Here is a 17,926-nt window from a genome sequence, read left to right on the forward strand (position 1 = left end):
TCAGGGTGGTGCCAGAGTAGTACCAGGACCTCGGGTGCACATGAAGCAGAGCCCATGTCCAAAGACTTACCTCGGAACAGCACTGAGACACAGCCTTCCAGGCCTGGGGGTTTCTGAAGCCACATGACTCCAAGTTTTGAAGCGAGGAGAAGGAACTTCAAATGTGAACGGGGCCACATCCAGTAGTCTGGCACAGGCTTCTCTGGCCTTTAGTAAATAGCAGAGCTGCTGTCTACAATCAAGCAGTGTACACTCGCTGTCTACTCACCACTCTCTTGTCCGGGACCCTCTGGGTAAACACCTTATAAAGTCGCCAGCTTTTCCCCAGAATGGGCCCAAACACCAGGGAGGTCCCAATGCACAGCATGGACAGTCTGACCTACAGGTGGAAGTGGACAGAAGCAGGAGTCACGTCAGGAACCTTTGTTGGCTCTCCATGCATTCTAATCTACAAAGCCTCAGTCCTACACAGGGAATGGGGTAGATACGGGCCTCAGTGTCTAAGCATTCCAGAGAGCTCCTCTGAATGTGCCCACACCGAGGATAAAGGGAACCACCACCCACAGGAGCAGCTGATTTAAAAACTTGTCAGAACTTTAACGTTATAAAAGGACACTCAAAACAAAATTTTGAAACTTTACCTACCTGAATAATAGTTTCCATCGAGCTTCCCATTAACACATCTTGATCTTGAATCCCAAAGAGGTAAGCACTACTGTAAGTCAGACAACTGCCCAGTAAGGTCACAATGTTCAGATTGGGACTGGACATCTTCACGATCCTAGAGGCAATCAGGAAGACGGGCCTTACAGCCATGATCCTTTGCCTTCGGTGTGGGCAGAACCTCCCCACCCCCTCAAATCTCTACCACAACTTCAGAGGAGGACCACTGGGAAGAAACCACCTTACAGTCCTGAGTTCAAAATTTGCTATGGTTTCTTTAAATTTACTTTCAAAAAGAACTAAATTCTGGCACTTCTTGCTTATGTAGCTCCATGTCTTTTAAGAGAAGTCTGCCTGGGTTCTTAAAAACAGGTGGAGTCAGAGAAGAGTTAGGCTTTTATCTACAAGGTCTACAGTTGCTAAGGGACAGCTATATGCAGCTTAGTGAATAAATAACCAGACACCTAGAGATACAGTACGGAGCTTTTAGAAGTGGGCTGTAAGGTAAACTACTAGGTGGAAAAAGGGTTGGGTTTTTTTTCATCAACTTTATTCGTTATGCAACCGTACCTGACCAAGAGAAAAGAGGAAGCAGGAATTGACAACAGGAAATTTGGGAAGGGTCTTTTCTCCTGTAGTTTCAGACGAGGTTAGAGAGCAGTTTAAAGATCAGAGGGAGGTTTAGACAATTAGAGTCTCAGACAAACCCTGGGCATCAACAGAGGCTCCGTGCAAGGCAGAAATGTTTCAACTGGCTAACCAAATGAGAAAAACCAAGCTTACCTTGGACAGTGACTGGTAACAATTCAGAAGTAAAAGTAATAATCATAAAGGAATGTAATTGCATGTGAGAGTTATAGTCTAAATATCACATTCTATGCAAATGTAATACTCATACTAATAGTCATTGACAATTGTACTTAGTTATACTTTTATTTTAAATAATAACTGAGGAAGAATACATTATCTATGCCTCTTGCTTAACACACCTGCCAAAACATTAAGGGCTAAACCATCCACTTAAACCCATTGACACTGAGTTGATTCTGACTCGTAGTGACCCTGTAGGACAGAGTAGAACTTCCCCATAGGGTTTCCAAGGAGCAGCTGATGGATTTGAACTGGTGACCTTTTGGTTAGCAGCCATAGCTCTTCACCACTGCAGCCTATTTTAATGACAAAGTACTAAGGAGGCATTACACAAACGTCCTTGGCAGGGCTGAATTTGCAAACTTCATAACCATGGGCCCAATTTGATTGCTTTGTGGCTGTCAATGTAATTATGTTCCACACACAGGAACACCAGGACTCAGGCCCCAAGTATGGCTACCACACTGCTTTACTTTGTCTTGGAGCAAAAACACTGATTTTTCCCCTTCCTCTAAAAGTGAGAACAACTTTTTTGTGTGTGTGTGCGCTTTAAGTTAAAGTTTACAAATCAAGTCAGTCTCTCATACAAAAACTTATATATACCTTGCTATGTACTCCTAGTTTTTCTCCCCCTAATGAGACAGTATACTCCTCCTCTCCACCATATATTCGTTTCCATTTAACCAGCTTCTGTTCCCCTCAGCCTTCTCGTCTCGCCTCCAGACAGAACCTGCCCACATAGTCTCATGTGTTTACTTGAGCCAAGAAACTCACTCCTCACCTGTGTCATTTTCTGTCTTCTAGTTTTTTAGTGCAGTCCAATCCCTGTCTGAAGAGTTGGCTTTTGGAATGGTTCCAGTCTTGGGCTAACAGAAGGTCCAGAGACCATGACCTCCAGGGTCCCTCCAGTCTCTGTCAGACCATTAAGTCTGGTCTTTTTACTAGAATTTGAGGTCTGCATCCCACTGTTCTCCTCCTCCATCAGGGATTCTCTGTCGTGTTCCCTGTCAGGGCAGTCAGCGGATATAGCCGGGCACCAACTAGTTCTTCTGGTCTCAGGTTGATGGAGTTTCTGGTATATGTGGCCTTTTCTGTCTCTTGGGCTCATAATTACCATGTGTCTTTGGTGTTCTTCTTTCTCCTTTGCTCCAGGTGGGCTGAGACCAATTGATGCATCTTAGATAGCCGCTTCCTAGTGTTTAAGACCCCAGACGCCACTCACCAAAGAGGGATGCAGAATGTTTTTTTAATATATTTTGTTATACCAATTGACCTAGATGTCCCCAGACCCCCGCCCCTACTACTCTGGCCTTCAAAGCATTGGGTTGTTTTCAGGAAACTTCTTCGCTTTTGGTTTAGTCCAGTCATGCTGACCTCTCCTGTCTTTCTGTTCACCTATAATAGTTCTTGTCTACTATCTAATTAGTGGATACCCTCTCCCTCCCTCCCCGCCCTGTAAACATCAAAGAATATTTTCTTCTGTGTTTAAACTATTTCTTGAGTTCTTATAATAGTGGTTTCATACAATATTTGTCCTTTTGCCACTGACTAATTCCACTCAGCATAATGTCTTCCAGATTCCTCCATGTTAGGAAATGTTTCACAGATTCCTCACTGTTCTTTATCGATGCATAGTATTCCATTGTGTGAATATGTCATAATTTATTTATCCATTCATTTGTTGATGGGCACCTTGGTTGCTTCCATCTTTTTGCTATTGTAAACAGTGCTGCAATGAACATGCGTGTGCATATATCTGTTCGTGTGAAGGCTCTTATTTCTCTAGGATATATTGCAAGGAGTGGGATTGCTGGATTGTATGGTAGTTCTATTTCTAGCTTTTTAAGGAAGTGCCAAATTGATTTCCAAAGTGGTTGTACCATTTTACATTCCCACCAGCAGTGTATAAGTATTCCAGTCTCTCCACAACCTCTCCAACATTTATTATTGTGTGTTTTTTGGATTAATGCCAGCCTTATTGGGGTGAGATGGTATCTCATTGTAGTTTTGATTTGCATTTCTCTAGTGGCTAATGATCGAAAGCATTCCCTCATGTATCTGTTAGCTGCCTGAATGTTTCTTTGATGAAGTGCCTGTTCATATTCTTTGCCCATTTTTTAATTGGGTTATTTTTCCTTTTGTTGTTGAGTTTTTGCAGTATCATGTAGATTCTAGAGATCAGATGCTGATCAGAATTGTCACAGCTAAAAATTTCTCCCCAGTCTCTAGGTAGTCTTTTTACTCTTTTGGTGAAGTCTTTGGAGGAGCATGTAAGTGTTTGATTTTTAGGTGCTCCCAGTTATCTAGTTTCTCTTCTGGTGTTTGTGCATTGTTAGTAATGTTTCGTGTACTGTTTATGCCATGTATTAGGGCTCCTAGTTTTGTCCCTATTTTTTCTTCCAAGATCTTTATTGTTTTAATTTTTATATTTAGGTCTTTGATCCATTTTGAGTTAGTTTTTGTGCATGGTGTGAGGTATGGGTCTTGTTTCATTTTTTTGCAGATGGATATCCAGTTATGCCAGCACCATTGTTAAAGAGACTGCCTTTTCCCCATTTAACAGACTCTGGGCCTTTGTCAAATATCAGCTGCTCATATGTGGATGGATTTATGTCTGGATTCTCAATTCTGTTCCATTGGTCTATGTATCTGTTGTTGTACCACTACCAGGCTGTTTTGACTACAGTAGTGGTATTTATAATAGGTTCTATTATAGGTACTGTGAGGCCTCCCACTTTGTTCTTCTTTTTCAGTAATGCTTTACTTATCTAGGGCCTCTTTCCCTTCCATATGAAGTTGGTGATTAGTTTCTCCACCGCATTAAAAAATGTCATTGGAATTTGGATTGGAATCGCAGTGTGTCTATAGATTGCTTTGGGTAGGATTGACATTTTCACAATATCAAGTCTTCCTATCCATGAGCAGGGTATGTTTTTCAACTTATATAGGGCTCTTTTGGTTTCTTGCAGTAGTGTCTTGTAGTTTTCTTCATATAGGTCTTTTACGTATCTGGTGAGATTTATTCCTAAGTATTTTGTCTTCTTGGGGGCTACTGTAAATGGTATTGATTTGGTGATTTCCTCTTCAACGTTTTCTTTGTTGGTGTAGAGGAATCCAACTGATTTTTGTATGTTTATCTTGTATCCCGATACTTTGCTGAACTCTTTTTTTCTATTAGTTTCAGTAGTTTTCTTGAGGATTCTTTAGGGTTTTCTGTGTATAAGATCACATCATTTGCAAGTAGAGATACTTTTACTTCTTCCTTGCCAATTTGGATGCCCTTTATTTCTTCATCTAGCCTAATTGCTTTGGCTGGGACCTCCAGCACAATGATAAAAGTGAGAACAACTTTTATGCACTCCCTTGTAAAATGGGAATAATAATAATAACCTCCCCCCCCTCGCCCCACCCTGTGAAAGGATTGTTCTGGGAGTTAAGTGAGGCAACATAGTAAACTGTTTAGCTAATATGGCACCAGGTAGGCATGTTGCAAACCTTAGCTGCTGATGATATTATTGCCACCATGTTCCAGACTTTTCCTTCTTCCCTTTTATCACCTATACCCAGTCAACTGCCAAGTTATTTCCATTTCTTATTTCAAAATCTCTCTGTGAGTGCACTTTCACTCTCCTCTCCCATTACTGTGTTTGCCCAGGATGCAATCATATTAAGAGGAATGAGTTTGCTATTGGCTGTGACAGGTCTGAATCCTGGCTCTGCCACTCACAGCTGTGTGCTTTGGGAATGTAAGTCCTCTGAGCCCACTTCTCCACCTATAAAAAGAGGATAATATCACTTTTCCTATCCACCCCACAGGTTATTGTGACAGTCAAATGAGGTGTGTGCCAAAACTCCTTGGAAAATCTAAGGTGATGCAAAATATTACTGTTAAGATTTCTAGAGTAACCTTTGGGTTTTTGTAGAACCTGTTTCTCCCTGGCCTAATGCTTCCTGCACTTTCAGACTTATTGTCTTAAAACACCATCGTCATCACATGGCAAAGAGCTACAGGTATAAATAACAATTTGTTATTGCTTACCTTATTACGTCTCCCATATCCAAATTTAAGATCTACACCTATTCTATCTGTCCTCTCTCATTCAGGCTTGCCTCATCTTCAGATCTTGGACTTACAGAGAGTTATCTTCCCCAGTTTCTTTGTTTTGCCGTATAAGCAGAAGATTATGTGGCGAATCTTAACTACAGAAAAAAGTATAATGCTAACCGGTGGCTTCACAAAACATTTAGAAAAGAGGGCACTGCTGGCCTGCTGACTGGCCGCTCAGTGCAGTCAGAAGCTTGGGCAGTGATATAACCACTGTCCTTTTGGGTGGGCTCCTGCAAGTCTAGTAACTGAGGCCAACGTGCTCCATGGCACTCACAAGCTCCTTGACATAAGCCATGGGTATCTGATGGTGGCTTTCTCACTGAGCGGTGGCCCAGGCTTCATGGCAAAACATCTGTGTTGTCTAGATGGCTGATGGCCAGGTTTCCTTCTCAACTCTTCTCTGGACCCGTTTTATTTGAACACCCCTGTATATCCAAGTCTCCTTTGAGTATTGTAGTACTGCATGAAACCCTGATTTAGAATTCCTTCCCCTCCTGATTTAGTTTAGGACGACTCCATTTAATCATAGTATTTGACAAAATGTACATTACGTAGCCTTTATATCTGAGGCACTGATGTGAGTTCGTTTTACAAATGGACATTTTATGGACTTGCATGTGCATATTTGGGTATTTTTCCTGAACAATTTTACTGAAAACTAACCCCCGAAAAAAGCTGAATGGTGGCTGTGCTTCTTTTGTTTGCCACCTGGGACGTCACTGGTGGTGAATTATCACCGATTCAGCAGGTGAATTATGTATATCTGGGGAATCTCTTTGCCGCTTTGGTAGGAATTCAACCACCAACGCCATTTATATTTTTCTATTGAACTAAAAGATGAAGCCTACATATTTTGAATACTTTAATCAACCATAAACCCACATACTTTCCACAAAGCAGGTAGATTTAAGAATTATATACTTAATTATAAATAGCCATGCCATCTAGGCTAGTTGTGTTACATTTATGACTAGATAAAAGCCTTCACTGGGTTACTGGTAGTGAGAAACAAGGTGGGATTAAAAAAAAAAAAAAAGGCTTTTATAGTGATCTTATTATCTTTTCCTCTTCATTTATTGATGGGCCATGTAAGGTTTCTTGATTTTTCCATTCTCAGGTAATGTTTTAATACATATAAATAAAATATCTGCAGAGTCTGTATAAACCTGGATTATCATTTCAATAGTCTGTAAGAAATTCGGATGCTTAAGGGACATCCACCAGCTCACACGTAAGACATTTTAAAAATCTTTGTCGCTCCTTGGAAACCCTATGGGGCAGTTCTCCTCTTGTTCTGTGGGGTCACTATGAGTCGGAATCGCCCCAACGGCAATGGGTTTGGTTTTTAGTTGGGTTGTTAAATACTGGTTTCTAAACTCAGAGGTTTATTATCTTCGGAATTACGGAGTATTGGCTGGCCATCCTATGGTTTCTTCCTAATGAAGCAGGTTAAGGTCTGCCTCTGGTAACATAGCTTGAGAAGGTGGCAAGAAGGTAATTCTTGGCTTGTGTGACTATTAGAAAACCTTAGTAAGATGTTACAGGGCCATGCTTTCTAGAATGCTACATGACTTGTTACACATGGTATCGCTGAGCTTTAACATTTTAAAAACCATATATGAGTGTATTTCTAAAAAGCGTTCTAATAAAACAATTAAGATTTAAAATGTGAACATTTATTGACTTTCTTTTCAATCCACTGTTTTTGATCCATGCTACAACGGGGGCATGAATCTATCTTATCTGGATAAAATCAAACAGCTTTATCATACTGTTATCTGATGTGTTTCAGCAAATCTGACTTTTTTTGCCATCTTGCTTATTTATATTAGGTTCAAAATCCGAACTCAATGCAAATTCTGCATAAAAAAAACATTAGACTAATGCTGTGTGACCTCTATCCATTAGATTCAAGCTCTGTATCATAAGGGTAGGAGTGCTGGTGGTGCAATGGTTAAGCTCTTGGCTGCTAATCAGAAGGTTGGTGGTTCAAACTGACCCAGCAGCTCCATGGAAGAAAGACCTGGCCATCTGCTCCCAGAAAGATCACAGCCTAGGAAACCCTACGGGGCAGTTCTACTCTGCCATATGGGGTCAGTATGAGTTGAAAATTGACTTGATGGTACTTAACAACAAAAACGATATCATAAGAGCTAAAGCAGGTTGGCCCTGCTCCTTCTTCTGCCTGGGCCATCAAAATCCCACCATGCTATGCAATTTCACTACCTTTTCAATCTTCAGAGTTCTAAATTCTTTAATCATAATGACTTCACTTTATTCTACTTCAAGCGGGTCTTGTCTTATCATTATTCAGAGTTGTTCCACATCGGAAATTTTAAACACAAATATCCCACTGTCAGACCACAATCTGTCCAAAATTTAACTCCTAGTCTTCCACCTCAAACTTGTTCCTCCCACAGTCTTCCTCAGTTCAGAAAATGGCAACTCCATCTTTCCAGCTGCTTGGACCAGAAACCGTGGAATCGTCCTTGACTCTTGCTCACCATCCACAACCAATCCGTCATGAAATCCTGTTGGCTCTATCCTCAAAATATATCCAGAATCCAACTACACCCCACCTCTGCTGCCACCACCCTGATCAAAGTCATCAGCACTTCTCATTTGGATTATTGCAGTAGCCTCGTAACTGGTCTCCCTGCGTCCATCCTGGGCCCTCTTAAAGTCTATTTTCAACACAGCACCCAGAGTGAGATATTAAAGATAAATCACATCATGCCATGTCTCTCCTCAAAACCCTGCAATGGCTCTCCGTCTCACTCAGAGGAAAAGCCAGAGTTCTTACCAGGGTCTACAAGGCTTACACATTTGGTTTCCATTATATCTTTATGTATTTCCTATCTCTTTCCATTGCCCACTCCACTTTAACCGCTCAGGCCTCCTTGCTGTTCCTGGGAAACATCAGGCACTCACACACTTCAGAGCTTGGAAGCAGCTGTTCTCCCTGCCTAGAATATTTTAACCCTCATATCTGCATACTTCATTCCCTCTCTCCTTTTAAACTTTTGCTCAAATGTTACCTTCTCAACGTGGCTATGATGACAACCCCATTTAAAATTTTACCTTTTCTCCAGCGTTCCAAATCCCTCTTATCCTACTTTATTCAACTCCCGTGCCCCCACAACCACAATAGAACTTATTACCTTCTAACATATTACATAATTTACTTGTTTATTATCATTGCTTATTGTCTTCTCCAGATTATAATTATTCATGAGGTACTCCTAGTACTAAAATACTACCTGGTACTTTGAAGGTGCTCAATAATTGTTTGATGAATGAATGAATGAGCTTCTTATCCTCTAGCCCTCTCACACACTTATTCCTAACACATTTGCTCTTTAATGGCATACAGACCTCCAGTTCCCTGGTCCTTTCACTTCCTCACAGTCTATCAGCCTCCTGCTGGCCTCTTCTTTTCTCTACCTAATTATAAACCCCTGGCTGATCATCTGAACTGTCCTGTCAACAACATCCACTTTCCTTCCAAGCAAGCCTTTTTACTGCATCTGCCCAAAAAAACTCAGATCAATTTTACAACCCATTGTTGGCTTTTATACCCAGGAAGCTGAGAAAATTATACAACCTTGCAGTTTGTTGCTACCAAAACCGATGGTCTTCAACATCAGTCAGCCAAACCACTGTGCCTCTAGTCTATCTTTTCATTTGTTGTATGAGAAACTTCTTCATATGTTCTTTGTGAGTGACTCAGCTCATTGAATTCAAAGAAATAAAAGCATGTATCTGTCAGGATGATGCCCGCAGTCTAGATTTAGTGCCCTCCTCTTGATCTTATAACGCCCCTGTATATATGTGTGCCAATAGTTGTCCCATTGTATCACCAGCTTTTTATGTTTGCCCCACTTGACACAGTTTCTATTCCTCAAAAGCCAGGCTGTTTCTTATTCATCTATACCTCAGTCCCTACCTCAGTCTGAAACACAGTAAACGTGTTCCGTAACCATTTGTTGGATGAATGAATGAGTGAATTCATTAATGGATATATATATATATATATATATATGGCCTATATTTTCTTCTTTTTTGTCCCCTTCCCCAATCTCATTTTTCTCTAGCAAAGCTCTTCTTTGTTAGGTGGAAAGATGAGTGCTAGGCACGTGTGCCAATTGGCTCTAAAGTGTCTCTAGCCAGAGGTTGCTGCCAGTCAGGGGGAGAGTCAAGAGCTGATTCAATGCCTGGGTGTTAAGACAAGGGAGACAATTACAGATTGCCAGGTTAAACTTTCTATACTGCCTCAGGAGGTAACATTGGAGGCTACAGGACCATGGCCATTACAAGCATGTAGGGGCTTCAGGGGGATCCCCTTGGTCCTTCCTGGAATGGCTGAGAACTACCTGGTACTACTGAACAAAAAAAGGTCAGAGAGACTTTGGGAGCTCTGAGTGCTATACAGTTCCACAAATGCTAGGTTGTGACCACTTGGCAAATCTTCAGCCTCAAACCCTCACTGATAAACCTTGTTTTCTGGGTGAGCCCCTCCTTTGCTTCCTCTCTCAGCTGGTGCTGAAGGGGGTCTAAAAATAACTGAGAGACAGGATCCTAATGGAATGCTTGTGAAGCTTTTTGCTTTCCCATTCTCTTTGTTTCTAGAAAAGCACAGCACCATGGGGGTGGGTGTATTCATATACGCACACACACATATGTGTTCACGTGTCTCCAATGAAATCAGGCCACTGGAAAGATCCCTTTCCATTGGCTAAATTCCTCCTGGAGAATTCCCCCAGGAAATGCTTTTGTCCAATATGTCTTTTAAATCACATGTTGAGGGCCAGGCAGGCCCAGTGATATGATGACAGCCCTTGTCGAGCAATTGATGGATGAGACCTCATCTTCAGACCACACAGACTACAGACTCCAGCTGACATCTGCATCAGAGGTTAACGCGCATCCCACTCTGAGGTTTCAGAAAACCTGCTGATATTGGATTGATTTCCTGCTTGCAGCTGGGCTAGGAAGCATGCCTTCTTTTCACATTCTTGCAGTCAGTAAATTATATTTTGTCATGAGCCAGAACACTCAGCACTGCCTCTTGTCCTGGGTGGGCCTGGCCTCTAAATCAGCCTGCTTTCCTGTAGCCATGAGTGCTTGCTTAGCTTTGTTTTCCATGGAAAGAGGGAGCCCCTTGCCCACCATTCTGTTGGTGCAGCCCTACAAGTGCTGAAGCTGGAGAGGAACTGAAAGAACAAAGACTTCTGCCCATGGAATAGTTAAATGGTCAGCAGTGGTTAATTTGGGCCTGAAGAAATCTAAGGTCCCTTCCAGCTCTTCACTTCTCAAGTTATTCCAGAGGCAAGTTTCTTTCCCCTTTCACTGGCTTATTAATAGGTTAGTCACAGTTTGCATCTCTGGCTGTCTGCCTTAAGCAGGAACAACAGGCTGACCTGGTTAACAGAGATGTGGTAGAATTATATCCTGACCAATCAATCAAACAAAGTATTTAGCTATTAAGTGCAAGCGAAGACTTGCTAAATCTCTTGCCCCCAAATTTCCTTTTAGCAGATGATTCCCATGTCCCCCAATGCATTATCTTTTTAATGATCTTCATGTGTCAAACATTAATTAGCAATTCCTAAAGATCTACTCGTCAAGGTATCAAGAAGAACTGGAGACAGGAAGGCAAATGGGATGGAATCTCTACCCTCAGCTTATTAGGTTGCCACCTCCCTGGTTTTTAACCTTTTCACTGCAAAGATGATTTTCTTATTCTTTCTTTCTCTTTTAAAACAGAACAAAATTTTAATTTAATATTGGCAGTTGTTTTCTCAGTGTCTATTGGGCCATTTAATAAAATCTATGTATATGAATGTATGTATATTACAGGCATTACATTACATATGTAAATCTCCACATAAATTTCAGAATTCATAATTGTCCACAGGCCTACCATGGTCTGCCAGGAGAATGAACAAACCAGTCTTGGAGAAATACAACAAAACGCTCCTTAGAAGCGAGTATGGCAAGGCTTTGGCTCGCTTACTTTGGATACGTCATCAGGAAAGACCAGTCACTAGAAAAGGACATCATGGTTGGTAAAGTGGAGGGTCAGTGAAGATGAGGAAGGCCCTCAGTGAGAAGGACTGACACAGCGGCTGAAACAGTGGACTCAAACATAGCAATGATCATGAAGATGGCACAGAACCAGGCAATGTTTCATTCTGTTACACGTAAGACCGCCATGAATTGGAGCTCACTCGACGGCAACCAAAAACAACAACAAGAAGTATCAAAATATGCATTCTTGAAAATATTTTAAAAGCTGAAATATGGAAATTTAGATGTAAGACTGTGATGGTTAAGGTTGTGTGCCAGCTTGGCTGGGCCATGATCTTAGTGGTTTGGCGGTTATCATGTAGTTTGGCAGCCATGTAATGATGCAATCACCTCCCTAATGAGATCTAATATAATGTGATCGCCTCCACGATGAGATCTGCTATGAGCAGCCAATCAGTTGAAAGGGAGTCTCCTTGGGGGTGTGGACTGCATCCTATATATGTAGACTTTCTGGCAAAATTCACTGGTTTTTGCTTGGTCTAGAGCCTGTAGCTGGCTTCTCGTCTGACCTCTGCTTCTTGGGACTTGAGCTAGCACCTTACCCGCCAATCTTGGGATCTGTCAGCCTCTGCAGCCTGTGAACCAGAGGCCTGTTGTTGGACCTGCTAATCTTGGGTTCGTCAGTCCCTGCAGTTATGTGTCAGCCTCCAGCCTGACACAAAAACTTGGGACTTCCCAGCTTTACAACCATGTGAGTTATTTCCTTGATATAAATCTCTCTCTCTCTCTCTATACATGCTTCACTGGTTTTTCTTCTCGAGAACCCAGCCTAAAACAAAGACCAAAAATGTCCATTACCTCATTATAACTGCTCAAGTTGGGGAACAGTAATAGAAAAGCATACTGATAGATTCAAGATTAGTTGGTTAAAACAAAAAAAGAACCTCTGAAGGGTAGCCCTGCTGGAAAGGAAGCTTGTGCAGCTTCAACTGGGAGTGTTACGGTTATACTCTACATTGATTTGAAAAATTAGTTTCTAAATGTATTTTTTCATGTCTCATGCAATTGTAATGTATTTTAAATGTGTTTTTAAATATCATGGGGAAAAAAAAATACTAGAAACAGAAAAAATTCTCTCCTCTCATAGAATTTCAGACCCTAGGGACGTTGTAGGCATGTGTTGTAATTTACGAGGCAGAGATGTCAACTTCCTTTCCTCTTAGCTGCAGGAGAGGGCCTTGAGCAATCCCTATCAGGAGATGTGTAGCATCTCCAAAAAAGCAGAGCAGATGTCCTGTTTTTGTGTAGGGCATAGAGCACAAGCCCATTTGGCCACGCGAAATATCCAATCATAGGGATTCTGCTGCTAAACTAGAATATTAGCAACTACCAGGTGACATGTAACTTGATCTTTTTGAGGCACAAAAGATTTGCCTGCCATACTGGGGAAATTTCCTTTCTGTCTTCCCTTCTTTCTTACCCTCAGGTTTGAGGGTGGAACTTTGGGTCTTGTTGTGTCGAGGACTCTGAGAGTAACCCTGAACAATTCCAGCCACTGGAATCAGTCCCCATTAGGCCAGAATCTGGGAATTCATGATTCTGGGATTAGGTTTTACTCAGCTATGTCCCCATCAGCACAGGGTCCTGAACAGAGTGGAAGCTTATTGTTTGTTGCACTGGATACATCATTAGAGTTAGAAGGAACTTAGAGACCCAGTGTGTACCAGGGACAAAAGGGAAACATCCGTAATGGCAGAACTGCTTGCTCTCCACCACCCTGTCCTCAACCAATTGCCTAGGGCAGGATTTAAGTGGTAGAATTCCGAAAAAAGCAGCTTGAAAAACCAGTGATCTGATCTGATGCCCTCATTTTACAGATGAAGGGACCTGCATGTCATTTTACAGCCCTATCAGAGCCACACTGAGAGAGCTAATCCAGATATCCTACTCCTGGTTCTCTCCAGGGCCCTTTACACTGCCCCTGCAATTTATCCCAGGTGCCTTAGCCCCTCTGTCCATCCTACTGATCATCAAACCCCTCCTGGGGGTCTTCTTGACCCTGGTTTCTAACCTCCTGCAGTAGTACTGGTAGGGTTAAGAGTTTTCACCTGCCTCCTCAAATGAACATTCTCAAAGGCCCCATTTATCTGGAAGTATTATCAAGAGGAAGGGGACAGTGGTGGTTCAGTGGTAGAATTCTCATCCTCCACGTGGGAGACTTGGGTTCTATTCCAAGCTAAAGCACTTCACGTGCAGCCACCATCTGTCTGTCAGTGGAAGCTTGCATGTTGCAATGATGCTGAAGAGGTTTTAGAGGAGTCTTGCAGACTAAGATGGACTAGGAAAAAATTCCTGGAGATCTACTATCAAAAAAATCAGCCAGTGAAACCCTATGGATCTGATCCCGTTGTGCATGGGGTCATGCATGAAGTCCAGTTGGAAGCAGACTCGGCTGCAGCTAACAACAATCAAGAGAAGTCAGGGAGGAAGTCTTGAGTCCCCTGGAGACAACAGCCATCTCCTGAGCTGCTGGAGTCACAGAGCCTGCAATGTCATCAGCTGGGCTCTGCTTGCCCCTTCAGATCCAATTGCTGGCTTGGAACTTGGACCTTGGCAGAGTTACCTTTATGACTCCTGGCTTTGCCTACTGGCTAGAATCCCACACTGAATTCTTGCTGCAAATGGCTTTGGTTTCTTGGTTTCCATCATTGTCTAGTGTGGTGGCCTGGAAGTGTCTGCCCTAGGCTGTGACAGGTTGGATATTCTGTCCTGTAATCTGATGTAAAAGGAACAACTGATAGATAAGCTGTGTATTTAAGCAGCTTTCATAGATTGATACTGAGGTAACATGGTATGGTGAAAAGGGCGTAGGCTTTAAAATCAGACTGGCTAAATTTACTAGTTGTATACAGTGGGTCATTTGCTCAAGTACTTTGAGGTAGTTTTCTTCATCTGAAAATGAGGAAATAGTATTTACCGTCAATACTTGTGTGTTAACGGTATTTACCCCGAGTGCTGTAAAAGTTAGAGATTATGTATCTAAAGGCTAAGCGCATAAAAGGGACACAATAGAAAATAACAGCTCATTTTAAGTTAAATTACCTATATTTACACATATAGGGACAGAGTGCTGATATTATGATGAGTCTAAAGTATTCTAAAACATTGCGAAGAATGGGAATTCCAGAACACTTAATTGTGCTCATGAGGAACCTTTACATAGATCAAGAGGCAGTTGTTCGGACAGAACAAGGGGATACTGATTGGTTTAAAGTCAGGAAAGTTGCGCCTCAGGGTTGTATTCTTTCACCATACCTATTAAATCTGTATGCTGAGCAAATAATCTGAGAAGCTGGACTATATGAAGAAGAACGAGGCATCAGGATTGGAGGAAGACTCATTAACAACCTGCGTTATGCAGATGACACACCTTGCTTGCTGAAAGTGAAGAGGACTTGAAGCACTTACTAATGAAGATCAAAGACCACAGCCTTCAGTATGGATTGCACCTCAACATAAAGAAAACAAAAATCCTCACAACTGGACCAATGAGAAACATCATGATAAATGGAGAAAAGATTGAAGTTGTCAAGCATTTCATTTTACTTGGATCCACAATCAACAGCCATGGAAGCAGCAGTCAAGAAATCAAAAGTTGCATTGCATTGGGCAAATCTGCCGCAAAGGACCTCTTTAAAGTGTTGAAGAGCAAAGATGTCACCTTGAAGACTAAGGTGCGCCTGACCCAAGTCATGGCATTTTCAATCACATCATATGCATGTGAAAGCTGGAAAATGAATGAGGAAGACTGAAGAATTGACACCTTTGAATTGTGGTGTTGGCGAAGAATATTGAACATACGATGGACTGCCAAAAGAATGAACAGGTCTGTCTTGTAAGAAGTGCTCCTTGGAGGCGAGGATGGCAAGACTCTGTCTTACCTACTTTGGACATGTTGTCAGGAAGGATCAGTCCCTGGAGAAGGGCATGATGCTTGGCAGAGTACGGGGTCAGCAGAAAAGAGGAAGACCCTCAACGAGGTGGACTGACACAGTGGCTGCAACAATGAGCTCAAGCATAACAACGATTGTAAGGATGACTCAGGACCAGGTAGTGTTTCGTTCTGTTGTGCATGGGGTTGCTATGAGTCGGAACCGACTCGACGGCACCTAACAACAACAACAACAACAACCACTCTGGTGTCTTTCTCAACAAACTCAGAGGTACATAATTAATTTAGTCTGTTGTCTTTTGCTCCAGAGCACCCCCCCCCATAACCCATTATTAGCAGCAAAGGATCCCGCTGTTATTCTAGCTTCTTCCTTTTAATAGATTTAGACAATCTCTTTATGTGTTTTGGAGTCTCTTCAAAAGTGCTTTCTCAAAGCCTTTTTATCTGCTTTGTATCTGACCTGCCATACTCTGTGGGCTCCCTGCTCTGCTTTGATGAGTTTTTACACTCTTCAAGAGATGTCCTTTTCTCTCCACAGTAACCACTGTGACTGTCACATTTTTAAGTGACTGAATTTTTAAAAAAAATTCTCAGCTACTCTTTCCCTAGGCTTCTAATAAAGTATTCTAAAATAACCTCTGATCTTCTTATGACTCTAAAAAGCCTACCTTTGAATTTTCTCCTAGCTAATTCTCATATTTTGTCATAATTTTATTTTTGAACATTGGATAATTGAGATAAATTTTGTAAGCTTTTCCTATCCCCTCAGATTATGGGGTTTAATTGTGTTATAATAACATTCACTGACTCACCCACAATCACTTCCTAAGACAGACTCCTATAAACTAAACCCAAACCAAAACCATAAGGAAGTTTCAAACCACCTAGAAGCTAGAGAATATTTCCTGACAGAATATTTCCTGCCTAGAATATAAAACCACTGCCTTCGAGCCAATTCTGACTCAGCGACCCTATAGGACAGAGTAGAACTGCCCCAAAGGGTTTCCAAGGAGCACCCGGTGGATTTGAACTGCCGACCTTTTGGTTAGCAGCCATAGCACTTAACCACTACGCCACCAGGGTTTCGCCCTAGAATACAGAAGGCAGGAAATATTCAGTCAGGAAATATTCCCTATCTTCTAGGTGGTTTGGAAGTTCCTGTTATAGGAAAGGGCCTTCATCTTAACAAAAATGCTTATTAAAAGCTCACCTCTACCTCTTAAGCTCATTCCTAAAACCCACTGTGGTTGAGTCAATTTCAACTTATGGTGACCCCTGCATGTTATAAAGTTGAACTTTCTCCATATGGTTTTCTTGGCTATAAACTTTATGGAAGCAGAACACCAAGACTTTCTTCTCTAGTACTGCTAGGTGGGTTTGAACCATCGCCCTTGAAGTTAATAATTGAGTGCAAACTATTCTTGCCACCCAGGGAACTTCGCAGTTTTGAACTTATTAGGATTTTAAAATTCACATTTAAGTCAAGTTCTACATTTTCGAAAAATAATTTTTATTGTGCTTTAAGTGAAAGTTTACAAATCAAGTCAGTCTCTCACACAAAAACCCATGTACACCTTGCTACACACTCCCAATTACTCTCCCCCAAGGTCCTACATTTTTAATACATGGTATAATTTCCAAGTTTCCAAAATCATTTAACATTTCTACGTTGGTATTATCAACTTCATCATGCAGTCTATAGCACTGGTTCTCAAACACTGACTTCACCTGGAGAATTAAAACAACAACAACAACAACCCTGCTGCCTGAGTCCTACATATTCTGATTTAACTGGTCTACGGTGCAGCCCAGGGATCAGGATTATTAAAGGTTCCCCAGGAGATTCTAATGTTCAACCAAGTTTGAGAACCATGAGTCTAAGTATATTCCTAAAACAAATAAGCCAATATGAAAACAGGTCGAAGGATTTGAACAGACATTTTGCCAAAGAAGATACATAAATGGCCAATAAACGCATGATAAGAAGCTCAGCACCATTAGCCATCAGAAAAATGCAAGTCAAAACCACAATGGGATACCCCACAACTTCACGCCTACTAGGATGTTTAAAATAACAAGTGTTGGTGAGGATGTGGAGAAACTGGAACTCTCATACACTGCTAAACCAAAGCCAAACCTGTTGCTGTCGAGTTGATCCCAATTCATAGTGACCCTGTAGGACAGAGTAGAACTTCCCCATAGAGTTTCCAAGACTATAATCTTTATGTAACCAGACTGTCACATCTTTCTCCCACACAGAGGCTGGTGGGTTTGAACCTCTGACCTTTTGGTTAGAAGCTGAG

The 17,926-nt window shown here is 41.7% G+C and overlaps 1 protein-coding gene across 1 annotated transcript in view; it reads right to left on the reverse strand.

The window, feature by feature from the left end:
* The window catches only part of GPR156 (G protein-coupled receptor 156), a 142,931-nt gene that overhangs the window by 29,113 nt on the left and 95,892 nt on the right, over positions 1-17,926 (reverse strand). Inside the window, exons 4-5 of the mRNA XM_049877401.1 lie at positions 646-781; positions 269-379 (exon numbers count right to left, since the gene is read on the reverse strand). Of these exons, the coding sequence (XP_049733358.1) occupies positions 269-379; positions 646-781 (247 nt within the window). The remainder of the gene's footprint in view (positions 1-268; positions 380-645; positions 782-17,926) is intronic.

The sequence above is a fragment of the Elephas maximus genome, chromosome 1 (assembly GCF_024166365.1).
Source record: "Elephas maximus indicus isolate mEleMax1 chromosome 1, mEleMax1 primary haplotype, whole genome shotgun sequence".
Lineage (NCBI taxonomy): Eukaryota > Metazoa > Chordata > Mammalia > Proboscidea > Elephantidae > Elephas > Elephas maximus.